At 43.1% G+C, this 18,309-nt stretch overlaps 1 protein-coding gene across 1 annotated transcript in view; it reads right to left on the minus strand.

The window, feature by feature from the left end:
* Positions 1-18,309, minus strand: part of RSF1 (remodeling and spacing factor 1) — a 76,301-nt gene that overhangs the window by 37,241 nt on the left and 20,751 nt on the right. Inside the window, exons 2-4 of the mRNA XM_054381939.1 lie at positions 10,217-10,308; positions 5,112-5,204; positions 2,351-2,556 (exon numbers count right to left, since the gene is read on the minus strand). Of these exons, the coding sequence (XP_054237914.1) occupies positions 2,351-2,556; positions 5,112-5,204; positions 10,217-10,308 (391 nt within the window). The remainder of the gene's footprint in view (positions 1-2,350; positions 2,557-5,111; positions 5,205-10,216; positions 10,309-18,309) is intronic.

Raw genomic sequence — 18,309 nt, forward strand, 5'->3', positions numbered from 1 at the left:
CCATCAATGGTCTGTATGAGTCCCTTGGTTACTAACGTTATGGAGATGTAAATAAGCTGTAGATAGAAAAAAGAAGATTTGGAAACAAAAGAAACCTCCAAGCATCATTTGACATTTTAAAAATCCATTTTTTACATCTCTGTGTACTTTTTGAAATCAGAACTGATGATTCAATCCCTGGAGATATTCAAGGTGAGGCTTTACTGGGCTCTGGGTGACCTGATCTAGTTGAGGATGTCCCTGCTCACTGCAGGGAGGTTGGACTAGATGACCTTTAAAGGTTCCTTCCAAACTGTGTGATTCTATGATTCTGAATCCAATTCAAGGGTGCTGAGAGACTGGAATAGGTTTCCCAGGGAGGTTGTGGATGGCCTCTCCCTGGAAGTATTCAAGGCCAGGCTGGACAGAGCCTTGAGCAAACTGGTCTAGTGGAAGGTGTCCATGCCCAATGTTAGGGGTGTTGGAACTGGGTGATCTTTAAGGTCCCTTCCAACTTGAACCATTCTATGCTTCTGTGATGAATCTACTTGTAACTAATCGAAATTTTAAGGTATTTACTAAAAATAGGTAACTCATAACTATAAAACAAATTTCAAGCTGATTTTTTTTTCCAGTAAGAAAGGTCCCATATACTTTGCATAGAGAAGGAAAGTGAAAAATAAAAGATGTAACAAGAACCACAAACCCGATGAGCCTGAAGCCAAAATATCATTAAAATACCAACAGCCTGAGACTCAGAGGCTCTGAGTCATGCACACGTCAGTCTGCATCAAAGTCACACACCCCATCTTTAGTGGTCCATGAGCTAAATTCTACTCCAGAAGGTTTCTCATGCCTATTTGTACTGTTGACAGTTTTGCAGTTTCATGAAGTTCAAACTGCAACGTCATTCTCCCAAGAAAAAGAGCTGTCCACTTGTAATTTTCTTAACAGAGCAGAAGTCACAGAAGTAGGAGACCCTCTCTGCTTCCTAAATCATTTTGCTGGCCAGCAAAAAATACGGAGCCACTGTCCTTATGAGTCTTCTCTTGGTACCTCTTCTGTATTTTCCTAGTAGCCTCATCTGAAGGGGGCCTACAAGAAAGCTGGCAAGAGACTTTTTAGGATGTTGGGTAGTGATAGGACCAAGGGTAATGGATCCAAGATAGAGGAGGGGAGATTTAGATTAGATGTTAGGAAGAAGTTCTTCACCATAACAGAATCACAGGGGTGGTGAGATGCTGGAACAGGTTGCCCAAAGAGGTGGTAGAAGCCTCATCCCTGGAAGTCTTTAAGGCCACGCTGGATGTGGCTCTGAGCAACCTGATCTAGCGTGAGGTGTCCCTGCCCATGGCAGGCTGGTTGGAACTAGAGGGTCCCTGAAGTCCCTTCCAACCCTGACAATTCTGTGGTTCTGTGACTGAGAAAAATTAGACTTTGGCTCTTACCAACAACTCAGTAAGTTCTTTCTGTACAGTTTTTCACTAAAACATCCATGTCAAGGCACTAAATCCCACTGCCACAAATCCTACAGTCCTAGCTTGAGCTAGACCAGAACTAATTCTGTTCAGTGATTTGACTTCTCAGCTCAGGCACTGCTCAATGAGGGCATTTTCTGAAGTTCAGGTCAGGTGTGCACAGCCAGTGGCTGCTTCTAGCAGTGAGAACGCTGATGGGGAGAGCTACTGCCAAGGCTTGGGTTGCAGAAAGGCTCTGGCTTAGACTTGCTCCTGCGCAGACCAAAGGTGCTGCTACATCTTGCGCCCCATGTTGGGGTGCAGTAAGTAAGAGGTGGCACCTGCAGGGAGAAGCAGACAGGACAGGTGACAACAAAGGATTCCACCCCATGGACATCATGTTCAGTATAACGCTGAAGGATCACAAAGGTCATCTTCTCATCTTCAGTGTCTGGTGTTTTCAGACTGTCCATTCTTCTGCCTTCAATCCCAATCCATGCATTCCTGAATCAAACTTCTGAATCCAGTTCCTACCTGCTGCCGAGTCCAGTGTGGGACTTCCTCAGTGCCTGCCCGTCAGTGGTGACAGTGATGCAATTGCCACCAGAAGGTTGGGTTTGACATTGGTTTGTATCTATTTGCATCTATTTCTTTTTATTTTTATTATATTCATCAAAGCTGTTTTTTTTGTTTCCCAACCCATCAGTCTTTCTCCCTTATTCCCTTTCTCCTCCCACTGGAAAGGCAGAGGAGTTTATAAAGAACATCTGTCACTTGTTTAGTGCCCAGCCCTAACCCTTGACACCCCTCTAGGAGAAATGGAGGTTTATTAAAACAAATTTCTAAGACTCAGTCACAAATAGCTAAAAATCCCTAAAAAATAAGAAAAAAAAAAGAAAAGGAAGAAAGAATACCTAACAATGCACTTCCACGTGGATCCATCCTGGTCATCCTGTTCTTCTATGTACATCCTGACGTTATGCTCTTGGTCCAGTTGGTACCAATACATCAGCCCATCCTTGTCTCGACCGATGGGCTGGAGACGCATGGCATCAGCATCCTCCTCATTAATTATATTCTTAAACTTCAGATTGTCATCAAACTGACATTCACAGAGATACTGAAAGAGTGAGAAAGCAGAAAGACTGTTAAAATACCGAAATATAAACAGATAACAAAAATCAGCTCATTTCCTTTCAGTGTAATTTGGAACTTCTTAAGCATTTCTCTGTAGGATCTGTGAGTTAGTCACAGACAACTTTTTTTTTTTTTTCAGATTATGATGTTTTTAAAGGAAAGACATTTTTGGGTTCATCTTTTCTGGACAGCTTAAAATGCTTACTTTTAATGATTTAATTATTTTTCAACATAGTACAAATGATCTCATCCTACAATAAAACACCCCTACAGGAAAGCTGGGGAGGGTCTTTTTACAAAGGCTTGCAGTGATAGGAGAGTGAGCGCACTGAAGATGGAAGAAAGGAGATTTAGATTGGATATGAGAAAGAAATTCTTTACAGTGAAGGTTGCCCAGGGAAGCTGTGGATGTCCCCTTCCTGGAGGTGTTCAAGGCCATGTTGGATGAAGCTTTGAGCAACCTGGTCTAGTGGAAGGTGTCCCTGACAACAGCAGGGGGGTTGAAACTTAAGATATCTTCAATGTCCTTTCCAACCCAAACCAGTGAATAGAGTTAAACTCAGTTGATGGCCAATCACAAGTGGTGTTTCTCAAGGGCTCACTTTTGGGGCCATCCCAGTCTCACAGTATATCAGAGATTGGAAGGGACCTCAAGAGATCATCAGGTCCAAACCCCCTGCCAGAGCAGGATCACTTAGGGTAGTCTGCACAGGAATGCATCCAGGTGGGTTTGGAAAGTCTCCAGAGAAGGAGACTCCACAACCCCCCTGGGCAGCCTGTTCCAGGGCTCTGTCACTCTCACTGGAAAGAAGTTTCTCCTCATGTTGAGGTGAAATCTTCTGTATTCAAGTTTGAAAACATTGTTTCCTTGTCCTATCACTGTGAACCACTGAGAAGAGCCTGGCCCCCTCCACTTGACACCCACCCCTCACATATTTATACACATTGATCAGATCCGCTCTCAGTCTTCTCTTCTCAAGACTCTTCTCAGCCCCAGGGCTCTCAGTCTCTCTTCATAGGGGAGATGCTCAAGTCCCCTAAGCATCCTCACGGCTCTCTGTTGGACTCTCTCCATCAGGTCTCTGTCTCTCTTGAACTGGGGAGCCCAAAACTGGACACAGGATTCCAGGTGTGGTCTCACCAGGGCAGAGTAGAGAGGTAGAAGAACTTCCCTAGCCCTGCTGGACACACCTTTTCTGATGCATCCCAGGATCCCATTGGCTCTCTTGGCCACAAGAGCATGTTGTTGTCCATGCAGAACTTGCTGTCCACCAGCACTCCAAGGTCTTTCTCTGTGGAGCTGCTTTCCAGCAGGGCAGCCTCTAACCTATCCTGGTGCCTGTTCTTATTTCTTCCCAGATGTAGGACCCTGCACTTGTCGTTATTAAACTTCATGAGGTTTGCCTGCAGCCAGCTCTCAGCCTGTCCAGGTCACGTTGGATTGCTGCACAGCCTGACAGGTGTCAGCCAACCCCCACTGTTTTGTATCATCAGGAACTTGATCAGGGCATGCTCAATCCCTTCACCCAGGTCGCTGATAAAGATACTGAACAAAACATGTCTCTTCAATATTTATATCAATGATCTGGATGAGGGAATTGAGTGGACCCTCAGTATGTTTGTGGATGACACTGTGTTGGGAGGGAGTGTTGATCTGATTGAGGGTAAGAAGGCTCTCCAAGGGGATCTGGCTAGGCTAGATCAATGGATCAAGGCCAATGGTATGAGATTCCACAAGGCCAGGTGCCAGGCCCTGCACTTGGGTCACAACAACCCCATGTGACTCTACAGGCTTGGGGCAGAATGTCTGGAAAGCTGCCCAGCAGAAAAGGACCTGGGGGTGTTAGCAGAAACCTGGCTGAAGATGAGCCATCTTATCTCCAGGTAGCCAAGAAGGCCAGCAGCATCCTGGCCTGTAGCAGGACTAGTGTGACCAGTAGGAGTAGGGAAGTGATTGTGTCCCTGTACACTAGTGAGGCTGCACCTTGAGTACTGTGCTCAGTTTTGAGGTCCTCAGTACAAGAAACAGTGAGGTTATAGATTGGGTCCAGAGAATGGCAACAAAACTGGTGAAGGGTCCTTTGAGGAGTGGGTGAGGGAACTGGGGTTGTTTAAACTGGAGAAAGGTGGCTCAGGGGAAACTTTCTTGCTCTCTACAACTACCTGAAAGGAGGTAGGTGCTCATTTCTGAGTGAAAAGATGAGAGGAAATGAGCTTCAAGTTGCACTAGGGGAAGTTTAAATTGGATATCAGAAGAAACTTCTTCAATGAGGGGGTTCTCAAGCACTAGAAAAGGCTCCCCAGGGAGGTGGTTGAATCCCCATCCATGGAAGTGTTTAAAAGATGCAGAGATGTGGTGCTGAGGTACATGGTTTAGTACCAGACTTAGAGTTAGAGGATGGTTGGATTTGAATGGTATTAAAGGTCTTCTCCAACCAAACAATTCTATGACCTTTAAGATCCCTTCCAACCCAAACGTGATGATATTTAAGTGAGTGAGGAAAAAGTAAGTTAGAAACTTAGCTGATGAATGTGTACCTTCAGAATCCCCAGTTTGCATTCAACACTCATTTCTAGGTATCCTTTTTTTTCCATCTCCCAAGCCCAAGTGCTGTTGAATTCTTGGCATATCTGTCAGGAAACAGCAAGATTGCTCAGGTTAGTAGGTGAAAAGAACTTTACACTTTTATATTAACAGTACCTTACTGCAACAACGATACACAAGCTCTTCAGGACTGCAGGTCAAAAAGATCACACAAAAAATAAACAATAGAACTGGGGTAGGTTGGCAAGCAGTGAAAATTCTCCATGTAAGAGTAGGTCACTGAGACCTTGATCACCACCAACTTCTCTAAACCTCTTCAATTTGACACAACTCTGAACTGTGAAAGTATTCCTATCTTTGCTGTGCAAAATCTCCCATTTTCCTGACTCTCTGGAATACAAATTCTCTTGAGCAGAGGTGATTTCCTTACTGCATTTGGCAGGTAATTTGCCAAGCCCTCCTGGGGCCCCCTAAGTCCTGCAACTGTACTGCAGACAACAAATGGAGCTGATGCTCACTTCACACTGTGGCACTGTTATTCTTTAGAAAATATCTTGGGCTTCAAGCTGCTCGATAAATATTTTATGATATTGTAAGTATAGCCAATTTCAATTTACTTAAAGGAAATGAATTCAATTACATCAATATGAGGATATAGGAAAAAAACATTAAAAAAGTGGCAGTAGAGGATAAATAGATTGAGTCAGCAGGAGCTGCTATAATGATTGCAGAGAAGAAATTCCCTCTTCTCCTAAACAACTCAGAAGTGCTTAAGACAGCTCTCATGAACAGAGAGGAGCTGCTCATCAATCAAGAACACACGGTGGGATCTCCAAGCCGTAAGGCTATTCTAGTGGAAATACCTATTAGAAAGAGGCAGAAGCTCCATCACAACCACATCTCCTGTCAGGATTATTTTGAAGTGCCAGTGTTGAACCATTACTGTTCACATTAGCACACAAGGTATTGCTAACTTTCAGGATGCATGGAAGCAAAGCCCTGCTGAATAGACTCATCAAAACACTGCCATCTCCCAATCGCCGAATTATTATTAAATACAAGATACTAAGCTACTTAGACACCCACGAGTCATATCTGAAAGCAGCTTTCTCTGGAAACAGCAGTAAAAATAACCCTAAATTTCACCAACCAGAAGTACAGATGAGCTGATTCACGTTGCAAAACTCCACATGGGGGGCTACAACCAAGATAAGGGCTGCTGCTCTCCTCTGTCCCCATGGCCATGCTGCCTACCCTCTACTCTCCCTAGTACTGATACTGGGCAGTAAGGCTGCAATTAGATTGGCTCAGCCATGGCGTAAATCACACTCCTAACTTCCCATGACTGACAGAGAACAGTGAAAAGAACTCTCTGGTCACAATGAATCCTGCTGGAAGGCAGTTTCTCTGCTTCATCTAAGGTTAAGGAACGTTACAGGGGTACTTCTCTGACACAAAGCCAAAGCTCACAGTGGGTGACAAGTGCTGCTGAGTCACAAAATGAGGTTACTCTTCTTCCTCTCTCATTTTCACTTGTGTAACGTGAAGAGCACTGGCAAACTGCACATCAAACTCTTGCTAAGGGCACATGCCAGTCGCTCTTCATTACTTACTCATTAAGTATGAAAGCAATAATGAGAATTTTCCTGTGCTGTGGAAGCGTTTGATTGTCAAAGCAAACCTCAGCGACATCAGAGCTGATGAAGCATCTGCTCAAGCTGAAATGATGACATGACAATTAAAACCCAGATGATCATGCTTTCTCCTGACAAGAACTGTCACATCCCTGAACTACAGAGCTCACTGATCCAGGCTTTGCTGAAACATCAGTCTCTGCCTTCACAGAGGGGACATTTCACACTGATCAAAAACCTTCTGCTCACAGAAGCCGCTGGCTGCTACGTGCTAAAGACTGCTCAGCACCTTCCCACCCTGCAAGGGAGATGCTCAAACACCTCTCACCCAAATATTTCCAAAGCAGCTGTGATGACATCCAACACTCACTACTAGCATGCTCCAAATGTTCACTTTAAAAATGAAGGTTTAGAAAGGTAAAGACACAGCAGAGAAGTCTGCCTGGATGTGACTGCAGACATCTGAATGCTAACAATCAGAAAAGACAATGTGCTCAGAATGTGTTGATGCAGTGCTGGTCTCCTCTCACAGGTAATTTGTGACAGAATAAGATGGAATGGCCTCAAACTGCAACAAGGTAGGTAGGTTTAGACTGGAAATTAGGAAAAAATGTTCACAGAAAGAGTGGTCAGGCAATAGAATAGGCTGCCCAGAGAGGTGGCTGAGTCACCAATGTGTTTAAAGGTCGTGTTTAGATGTGGTGCTTGGAAGCATGGTTTAGGGGTGAACTTTGTAGCAAGGGTCAATGGTTGGACTTGAACCCTAGGGGCTTTTCCAACCTGAACGATTCTATGATTTCAGTGTTGTTTCATGTGAGCCAGTCTATAGAAATGTTCTGTATGAAAATGCAAAATATGTTTGACAATAGCTAGGTAAAGCATTTTGCCAGGAGACAGAGCAATCTGAATTAACTCAACTACACATTTCTCAAATAAGAGCTAAGCTGGACAGTTCCCCCAAGCTGTTAAAGTGCTTAGGACAGGCCACTGCTTTACCTCAGTCATCCACAACCACACACATTCCTTGTGCAGAGGAGAAAAAAAAAAATTCAAGATTCCTGAAGCCCTAGAGCCATTTTCTTCCATAACAGACTGGTGTGTATGCTGGTGAGCTAGGGTGGTTCACCATCAGAAGAGGGAAAGGAAAGAGCTCTCCTCTCATCTCCCAAAATATACTGATCAATCAAAACACCAGCTCCAGCTTAGAGAGATTTCTTATGATGTTCTTTATAAGCATGGCAGTTAAAGCATCTGATAGATGGTTGGCTTAGAACCAAAACATTTTAACAGGAGATACACTTTGGCCTAAACTTTAATAACATGCACATGCATAAGTGTAAGATTAAATGTCCACCACTTACAGTTCCTTCCTAAATAAGAAAATGGTCACATCTATGCTGTATCAAACCCTCTTTTATCAAAGCAACACACAAGTAGTTTCTAACAAAGGAAAAACAGGTCAGCTTTGCAACAGAGCGTGTTGAATAATACTGCAGGCATGCAGGAAGAAGGGTCTCCATGGTTCCACATCTTTTCAGCTTTTCCTGGCTTTTGTAGCATTTCCCAATACTCTTCCTTGTTTTTTCTAAATCCATTATACCCCTCTGAAATAGGTACGAGATTAGAATGCCTTTAATCAGTTATATCCAAATTCTTTTGTTCTTCAAGGTTCCTTTGAGCCACTGGCTAAAACAAGCTTCAAGTTAGCTCTGGAGACTGTTAAAGGAAGTAGAATTTATTACCACTTACTTGGTCCTAACAGGGGCATGTGGGAGTTTCCTTTCCATTTTCCCATCCTTTCAATGCTTGCTGAAGGAAGATTTTCCAAACTACTCCCTCATAAATTTGGGTTATCTGTCTGCTGTCTGCTTACCATACAAGCGTAAAAGGCTTCAGTGGGGTAGGTAAGTTTACCACTCAGCTGAGGTTTCTCAGCTCACTGCAATGGCTTTTTTTTGTGCGTTTAACACAATTCAGTAAATAAAATGTAAATATGAAATACACAAAAGTTACATAAATCATTACATTATTATTTGAAAACATCATCATAAATACTTTACAACTGGTTAAGAGGTTAGATTTCACCTAAGACCCTTCTGCAGGTTATTTCCTGACATGTTCTCAGTCCTAAAAACATAATTTTAAGACTACACAAATCTCAAGTCAAATCCCTATCTCTGTACAGCTTACAGACACCATTTAGGGGAGCAAAATGCAACTGGATTTGCAAATTGCCATTATTTGCATCATTGCTACTCCCATAGTGCTCTAACTAAAACATGATCATGGCTGTACAGACAATACCAATACTACATTTTAGTGGTTTAAAAGACATGAAACACATCCAGAGGAGAAATGTTAACTTAGTAATTTTTAATATCTGTATAGAAGTACTGCAAGTTCTTTAAGCAGAAAACTATTTGCAGGCAAGGTACCAGTGATGGCATAGCCACAATTGCAATACCAACACATAACTATGTGAAACAACAGGATGCTGTATTTTTACTGATGCATAATTACATTTTCATCTCAGCTGAGCCATTCTGAGCATGGACATATAAATCACTGCAATACTTTCAGTTATTATTAACACATGCTACAAGAATCTGTATGGTCAGTCCCTGTATGAATACCAATCAAATCACAATAATTAAATCGTATCCAGATAACTGGGTCACAAAAATATCAGAAGGCTGGAACCCCTTTGCTGTGAGGACAGGTTGAGAGAGCTGGGGTTGTTCAGCTTAGAGAAGAGAAGGCTCTGGTAAGACCTTATTGTGATGTTTTGGTACTTAAAGGGGGCCTGTAAGAAAAAATGGGGACAGACTTCATAGCAAAAGGGGTGATGGTTTTAAACTAAAAAAACCCAAACAAAACTTAAAAAAAAAAAAAAAAAAAGGGAGATTCAGAATAGACAAAAGGAAGAAAAAATTCTACCCTGACAGTGGTGAGACACTGGCCCAGGTTGCCTGGAGAGATGATAGATGCCCCATCTCTGGAAACATTCCAGGTTGGATGGGGATCTGAGCAACCTGCTCTAGTTGAAGATGTCTCTGCTGACTGCAGAGGGGTTGCACTAGATGACCTTTAAAGGCCCTCTTACAACCCAACCATTCTATGAATCTATGAACTGACAGAAATTAATCTACTGTGTAAATCTGTCTGCTTAGTGTGGCCTGTTTGTAGACTATTAAATTCTCAAAGAAGTATTCTACTGTCAGGTATGAAAGTGGACACTTTCTTTTATGCAGAAGATACCATCTGTGTTCAGAAGTTCTTTTGATTCGAGCCTGAGCAGACAAAGTTAAGTTGGGATCTTATGCAACTGAAGTCTGGGCACACAGATTGATGTTGGCCACAACTCAGCTCAAGGCTCAGAGTAATTCATAGCAGGGATTGCTGACACAACAGCTCATCATACCCATATTCCAGCGCTGCAGGGTAACACAACGTGCATATTGTACCTTGATCAAATATTTTTCCCATCTGTCTGCTGTGACAGACTTCCCAATCTTTCTCATCAGTTTCAAGTGAAGCTCCACCAATTCTTTGGGAACTGCAGTATTGAGAGAGAAAAAAAAACAAAACAAAGAGATGTTATGAAGATTGGTGCAAATATACTTCAATGCTAAACACTGATAACGCTGTGACAAATAGAGAAATTTCAATAAAACCAAGTAACAAAAGTCTGCTGAGGAGCAGCCCCACAGCTGAGAGACGAAGGAAGCTTAACTGAATCACATGGGTCTTGTTGCTTAGATTTATCTTTACAATGATCATTGCCCTTCTGGTGCCCTTCCTTAAGTTCAAGGAAACAGATCTCAGTGATAAATATATAAATATTTTGGCAGCATTAAAAGAACAACTGGACAGGAATAATGCCAGTCAAACACCTACAAAAAACACCACCATGAGCAGCACACCTGCAGCTGCCTCCAGAAACTCCAAAGTCATCCCAGAATATCACTGCATCCAAACTATTTTTGGCTGGGTGCATGGTATGGAAGAAATGTTCCAGAAACTTTGTCCTCACAGATGCAGCTCTGCTATGTACTTGCTGTCTTTTGTACTGGAGGGACAGAGAGAGCTGGGGCTTGAAGAAAGGAGGCCAGAACTGCTGCTGAGCGCAGCTGCTCCAGTGCTACCACAGAATCCAAGTTTTCCAACCAAGTTTTACTTCTCTTTTGGTGTATGCTCTTCAGCCACAACTTCAACATCTCATTTTAACTCTTATCTGTAATTTGTAAATCAATCTGGCACCACCAAGTGGCAAATTTGCAGAACATCCATTTTACAAGGTAGTAAGTAGTATAAGTTTTTAAAAACAACATAATGCAAGTCTACAGGCCCAGTGAGCTGAGCCTTCTTCTGGTGAGGCCACACCTGGATGGTGTGGAATACTTGGAATCCTGTATCCAGTTTTGGGCTCCCAACTGAAGAGAGACAAGGAGCTGCTAGAAAGAGTCCAACAGAGAGCCACAAGGATGATAAGGGGACTTGAGCATCTCCCTATGAAGAGAGACTGAGAGCCCTGGGGCTGTTTAGTCTGGAGAAGCCTGAGAGGGGATCTGATCAATGTGTATAAATATCTGAGAGATGGGTGTCAAGTGGAGGGGGCCAGGCTCTTTTCAGTGGTGCGCAGCAATAAGACAATAGATACAAACTTGAACATCAGAGAACCACAGAATGTTAGAGGTTGGAAGGGACCTCCAAGAATGAGGAGAAACTTTACAGTGAGGGTGACAGAGCATTGTAACAGGCTGCCCAGAGAGGTTGTGGAGTCTCCTTCTCTGGACACTTTCAAAACCTGCCTGGATGCCTTCCTGTGTGGACTACTCTAGGTGATCCTTCTTTGACAGGGGGGTTGGACTTGATCACTGGAGTTCCCTTCCAAACTCTAACATTCTGTGATTCCCATTTGTTGTTTGTTGAGAAACACAAAGTAATAAACTTTAAGTATTTCTGTTTCTGTACTCTTTACACCATTTTATTTTCTACAAGCATTTTCATTACTCAAGAAACACACACACTTTAGAAGTTTAAATCCCCAGAACTTTCAGGATCATCATTTATGACTTCTGCAGGTTGAAGGAGCATTACTTGGCACAGGATAAACAGCTGGGACACCAAATGTGTTTGAGCTAAAGCAGATGTTATGAGAAGCTATTTCTTCATACAAGACTTGAGTAACTGTGTGATTTTTTAAGTATTTAACTTCACCTAGCTGATACTTATCTTGCAGTTAAATAGATGCTTCTGTTTTCAGGTGAACCTATGGAGTTGGTAAAATATCAGTCTGATGAACATGCCTGTGTCATTTGTTAAGTAAATCACTGCTGCTGGTTTGCAGCCAGAAGTTTAATACACAAGCTCCTTTGAACAAATACATAAAGTACCAGCCTGGTCCTTCAAAAGTCACCTCCTTTCAATGTCCCTAATTCACAGCTCTCACTCTCTTTTATTCCATTTGTATTATTTCTACTACCACCACACACTGAAGAACCCTAGCACATCTCCTCCTTGGTTTTCCTGAAAATTAATACATTTCATAATTTTCAACACCACATATTTTAAGAGGAACAAGAAAAAAAGTCTTCAAATCGGACTCCAGAACAAAATTTGTCACCATGAGAACAGTTAGACATTGAAATCATCTCCCAAGGGAAGTAGTGGATTCTCCCACAAAGGACAGTTTTAAGACTCAGCTTGACAGGGTGCTGGGCCATCTCATTTCAACTCTATTACTTAGAAAGGTTGGACCAGATGATACTTGTGGTCCTTTCTGACCTACCATTCTATGACTCTGTCTTAACCCTGATAGGTGCCAAGCACTTGGCACTAACAAAATTAAGCACAAAGCACTTGATACACACAAGCAATTTTATCAAAGTCAACTCACACAACTAAACCTCAGCTTGTGTTTGTGTGACATGGAAGTGAGATAGAATATCCAAAATTGTGCTGGATCAAAGCTTTAGATCTGCATCTTTATTTCTTTCCTTTTTTTTTTAATTTAGTATTGGGTTTTGGTTTGTATTTGTTTCACTTGGGTTTATTTATTTGTATTGTTCTATATTGTAGGCTGCATCAAAACAAGCAGATTGAAGGAGGTGATTCTGCCACTTGACTTTGCTCTGGTAAGACCTCACCTGGAGTACTATGTCCAGCTCTAGAGCCCTCAACACAGAAGAACATGGACCTGATGGATCAGGTCCAGAGGAGGGCTGCAAAAATGATCAGGGGGTTGGAACACCTCTGCTGTGAGGACAGCCTGAAGGAGCTGGAGTATTTAGCCTGGGGAAGAGAAGGCTCTGGGGAGAACCAAGAGCAGCCTTTCAGTACCTGGAAGGGAGCTTACAAGGAGACTGTTTACAAAGGCCTGGAATGATAGGATGAGGAGCAAAGGTTTTAAATAGAGAAGAGTAGATTTAGATTGGATATTAGGAACTAGTTCTTTACCATGGGGGTGGTGGAATGTTGGACCAGGTTGCCCAGGGAGGTAAGTTGAGGCCCCTTCCCTGGAGATACTCAACCTGAGGCTCAACAAGGCTCCGAGCAACCTGATCTAGTTGAGGATGTCCCTGCTCGCTTCAGGAGGGATGGACTGAATGACCTTTCAAGATCCCTTCCAACCATGATTTTAAGACTCCATTTAATCAGATCTCCTTCTAAGGGTTACACTCTGACTGGAATCCTCGTTTAAAGATAGACAGGTGATTTGTTTTGAATAACCCAGTCCCCAGTCCCCACAAAAATCTCTTTGTGCAAGTGTTAAAAGAAACAAACTCTGTTGAAACCTAAGGAACTGTAAATAATCTATGGATCACATGCAGCAGTGTACACCTGACTTGGCCAGAGACACCAGCTCAGGAAGGGGTGGTAGGAAGGCTAAAGAATGGTGTAAAAATCTCTCCTTTCCCAGAATACCTCTCTGGCAAGGAGTACAAGTACACTAGTAAATGCAACTAACATTTCAATCATCTCAGAACTGAACCTGCGTGAATTAACTGACTTTTCTTCAGAATACAGAGAATTTTTGACATGGAGTGGGTCATCAGTAAGAATCATATTTGCAACACTTCTAATCTTACTTGCTTAATACCAAAGATAAACATTTTATCCTGGCTTGCATCACAGAATCATAGAATTGTTAGGGTTGGAAGGGACCACAAGGATCAGCCAGTTCCAACCCCCCTGCCATGGGCAGGGACACCTCACGCTACATCAGGTTGCTCATAGCCACATCCAGCCTGGCCTTAAAAACCTCCAGGGATGAGGCTTCCACAACCTTCCTGGGCAACCTGTTCCAGTGTCTCACCACCCTCATGGTGTAAAACCTCTTCCTAACATCCAATCTGAATCTACTCACTTCTAGTTTTGCTCCATTCCCCCTAGTCCTATCGCTACCTGTCATCCTTAAAAGTCCCTCCCCAGCTTTCTTGTAGGCCCCTTTAAGATACTGGAAGGCCACAAGAAGGTCTCCTCAGAGCCTTCTCTTCTCCAGATTGAACAGCCCCAACTCTTTCAGCCTGTCCTCATAGCAGAGGAGCTCCAGCCCTCTGATCATCCTCGTGGCCCTTTTGTGGGCAAATTCCAGCACCTCCAGATCCTTCTTCTAATAGGGGCTCCAGAACTGGATGCAGTACTCCAGGTGCAGTCTCACCAGAGCAGAGTAGAGGGGGAGAATAACCTCCCTCAACCTGCTGGCTATGCATCAGAAATAGTGTGACTAGCAGGACTGGGGCAGTGATTGTCCCTGCACCTCACCTCAAATCCTGGGTTCAGTTTTGGGCCCCTCACTACAAGGAAGACATGGAGCTGCTGGAGCATGTCCAAAGAAGGGCAACTAAGCTGCTGAAGGGCCTAAAGCACAGGTCTTATGAGGAGCATCTGAGGGAACTGCGTTTTTTCATCCTGGAGAAAAGGAGGCTGAGGGGAGACCTTTTCACTCTCTAGAGGGGGATCAGTCTCTTCTCCCTAATTACAAGCAATAGGACAAGAGGAAACAGTCTCAAGTTGCACCAGAGGAGGTTTAGATTGGGTATCAGCAAAAAAATTCTTCACTGAAAGAGTGGTTAAGAATTGGAACAGGCTGCCCAGGGAAGTGGTAGACTCGCTGTCCCTGGAAGTGTTAAAAAAAAAAAAAAACAAAACACAGTAGAGCTTAGGGACACGGCTTAGTGGTGAACTTGGCAGTGTCAGGTTAATGGCTGGACTTAATCCAGACTAATTCCAAGCTTCATGATTCTATGAGATGTAATGACTTCTGAGTTGTGGTGTTGTTCAATCTACAACAGTAGACCATTATCTCCTTGTAAACTATCACCACCATTCAAGTGGGACCTGCATCATGCATTTCAGGAGCTCCTGTAATAACCTCACAACTTCTCATTTCTTTAAGTTTCAGATAAAGGAAGGAATGATACACAGCATCTTCCTTTCTTGCCTAACAACCATTCTGCTTAAGTTTTTGTCCCAAACCAAACATACACAAAACAAATCTAGACCTGAATCATATTCTCAAACTCTTCTGAAATGCTGATCTCTCTGAAGATTAAAAGCAGCTCTCCAAAACCTTTACACAAGTGATGGAGAACACACCAGGACTCTGTGCAAAGGGCTAATAGAAACTGGTACAGTGCTATCTAACAAAACTGGTTTAAAGAATCAAGTGTAATTAAGCCATGGTGCCATCTGCTAGATATTCAAAAATCTAGACTTTTCATAGGAAAAAAGCCATGACTCAGAAGAGTGAGTCACTCTATAAAGGGCTTCTGGTGGTGTTTGACCTGCCCTTCCCTGAAGGGCAGGCTCTTGTCTGAGTCTTACACAGAATCAAATGGTGGGGGTTGGAAGGGACCTCTGGAGATCATCCAGTCCAACCTCCTTGCTAAAGCAGGGTCACCCAGAGCAGGTTGCACAGGATCACAAGCAGGCAGATTCTGAATCACTCCAAAGAATGAGACTCCACAACTTCTCTGGGCAGCCTGGTCCAGTGCTCCACCACAGTCGAAGGAAAGAAGTTTCTGCATGTTCAGGTGGAACCTCCTGTGTTCCAGTTTGAGCCCACTGCCCCTTGTCCTATAACTGGACACCACTGAAAAGAAACTGGCTCCATGCTCTTGACTGACACCCTTTAGCTACTGATGAGCAAAGATCTTCTTTTCCAGGCTAAACAGCCCCAGGTCTCTCAGCCTATCCTCCTAAGACTGATCCAAGTGTTCGAAGATTCTTTTGAGCTCTATTTTATCTACTCCAGCATTTCAGGAAATATCCCCTGCATCAGTCACACATTTCTAATAATTGGGGAAAGACAGCAAACTGAAAGAGAAGAGAAAAAATTATGAACAGGTGGAAACCACGTTTATAAAAGCTGTAGCTTTCAAACACCTGCACAAGAGTGGATTAAAGACTTGGTTGTAGGTACCCTTCCCATACAACCATAACCTCATTTCAGCTCTGCTTCTTTTCTCTGCCGAAATGAATGTGCTTACATGAGCTGAAGACTCACCTAAACAAGACTGAAGTGAAGGAGGAAACCAAAAAAATGTAGGTGACAGACAAAGCCCTGGGACTGGAAGGAGGATAAAGACAACTTGCTCTTAAGAAAATGATTACAGGTAAAAAAACCTTCCTATCAGATCTGAAGTGCTAGAAACAAAGAGAGGATGATCAGAACCACGGTGTACACAGAGTCCCAGGAACTGATGTGGTTTGCACTGCCTATGCCTCCTCTTCTCCAGAAATACAGTCCAGTCCAGTGCAGCCCTTGTGCTTGGGGACTTATGGGGAAGGAACAAGAAGTCACATTTTGGGATGCAAAGGCTGCTGGCAGTTTTCATGCTTCACAAACACAAAACAGGTCTTCCCAGTTACACTAGTAAAACCTTTTCCCATGATAACCTGTTTTGGCAAGTGGAAGGAAAAAAATGAAGTGACTCATAAAGGGCACATTTCTGTTAACAGTTTGCTCTTTTTCATCTTTCTCCCTTGACCATTATCACCTCTGCACGTTGTAGCTTCACTGTCAAATAAAATCACACTAAGCAGGTAGATAGTTGAGGTCACCAGCATCATTACAGCAGGACTAGGGCAGCAATTGTCTCCTTGTCCTCAGCATTGGTGAGGCCACACCTCACATACTGTGCTCAGTTTCAGGCCCCTCACTACAAGAACATGTCCAAAGTAGTGAAATGAAGCTGGCAAACAGTCACCATCCCTGGAGAGGTTTTGAAGACATGTAGATGTGGTGATAAGGGACATGGTTTAATGGTGGACTTGGCTGTGCTGGGTTAATGGTTGGACTTGATCTTAAAGGTTTTCTCCAACCTAAATGATTCTGTGATTAATCATTTCCCACTTCCCATTCTTCTCTACTAAGAGAAGTGAGCTCATGGATGAAATTAATGTGTATTAGCTACCAGCACCCTGCACAAAGAACTCAACAACAAGCAAATGCAAAACAGGTTCCACCATGTTCAGCTCCCTCCGCTGCCAGTGCTGGAGGGAGCTGAACTGGAAGCACATGCAAAGACAGGAGCATCCGCTCAGGCATTTGATGATGAAGAGCTGTGAACTACATAGCAAATCCACCTCTTAGCCCACCACACACTAACCATGCAGTTAACTCCCTTCACAGACAAGCCCTTATGCATAAATTTGCTTAAAACCAGTCAGCTGCATCCCTTATGAAAGGCACAAGAGCACCCAACAGACAAGTGACCACATTTCTGACATCTTTAATTCTCCTCCATTTTCGTGTATGAGGTCCCATGGGTCCTCTGAGCCAGCAAACACTTTGTCTTCCAGATTAGTTTCAACTAAAGGTAAATTCCTCATCTGGTTCATTAAAAAGCTAGCAAAGCACTTGGGAAAAGAAAGGAGATAGGATATCCTGCAGCAACAGCACAGGTTTATGCCACCATAAATATTCTTCTCTAAGAACTCCCTAACTTGTTTCTTCTCTTAATAAAGAGAAAACGCAAATCCCTGTAGTTGGGATGTGTTATTATGAAGTTTGTAGGCCATTACAAAAATAAATTATGGATTTGGTGTGAACTTGGCTCTGGAGCCCTCCGCACAGGAAGGACATGGACATGATGGAGTGGGTCCAGAGGAGGGCCACAAAAATGATCAGGGGGTTGGAACACTTCTGCTGTGAGGACAGGCTGAGGGAGCTGGGGGTGTTCAGCCTGGAGGAGAGAAGGCTCTGGGGAGATCTCAGGTACTTCCACTACCTGAATGGGACCTACAAAAAGAATGAAGAGAGACTGCTTACAGAGGCCTTGCAACCCAGACCATTCTATGAGTCTCTGATTCTAAGCACAGAACTTCAGTATGAACCAGACAAGAAGTTACACTGAACCTCTGATACAGAGCCATAATAACAAGCCCCAAATTATGTAACAAGCTTGACATAAAAAAAAAAAAATAAAAACTGAAGCATTTCATCTCTGTAGTGTTTCCCAAGCTAAAAATAAAACAAGCAAACAAAAACCACAAACAAAACCAACCAGTTCTCACTCCAAAGGACAATCTAAAGTTATTTTGAGTCACT

This window comes from Indicator indicator, chromosome 1 (genome assembly GCF_027791375.1).
Source record: "Indicator indicator isolate 239-I01 chromosome 1, UM_Iind_1.1, whole genome shotgun sequence".
Classification (NCBI taxonomy): domain Eukaryota; kingdom Metazoa; phylum Chordata; class Aves; order Piciformes; family Indicatoridae; genus Indicator; species Indicator indicator.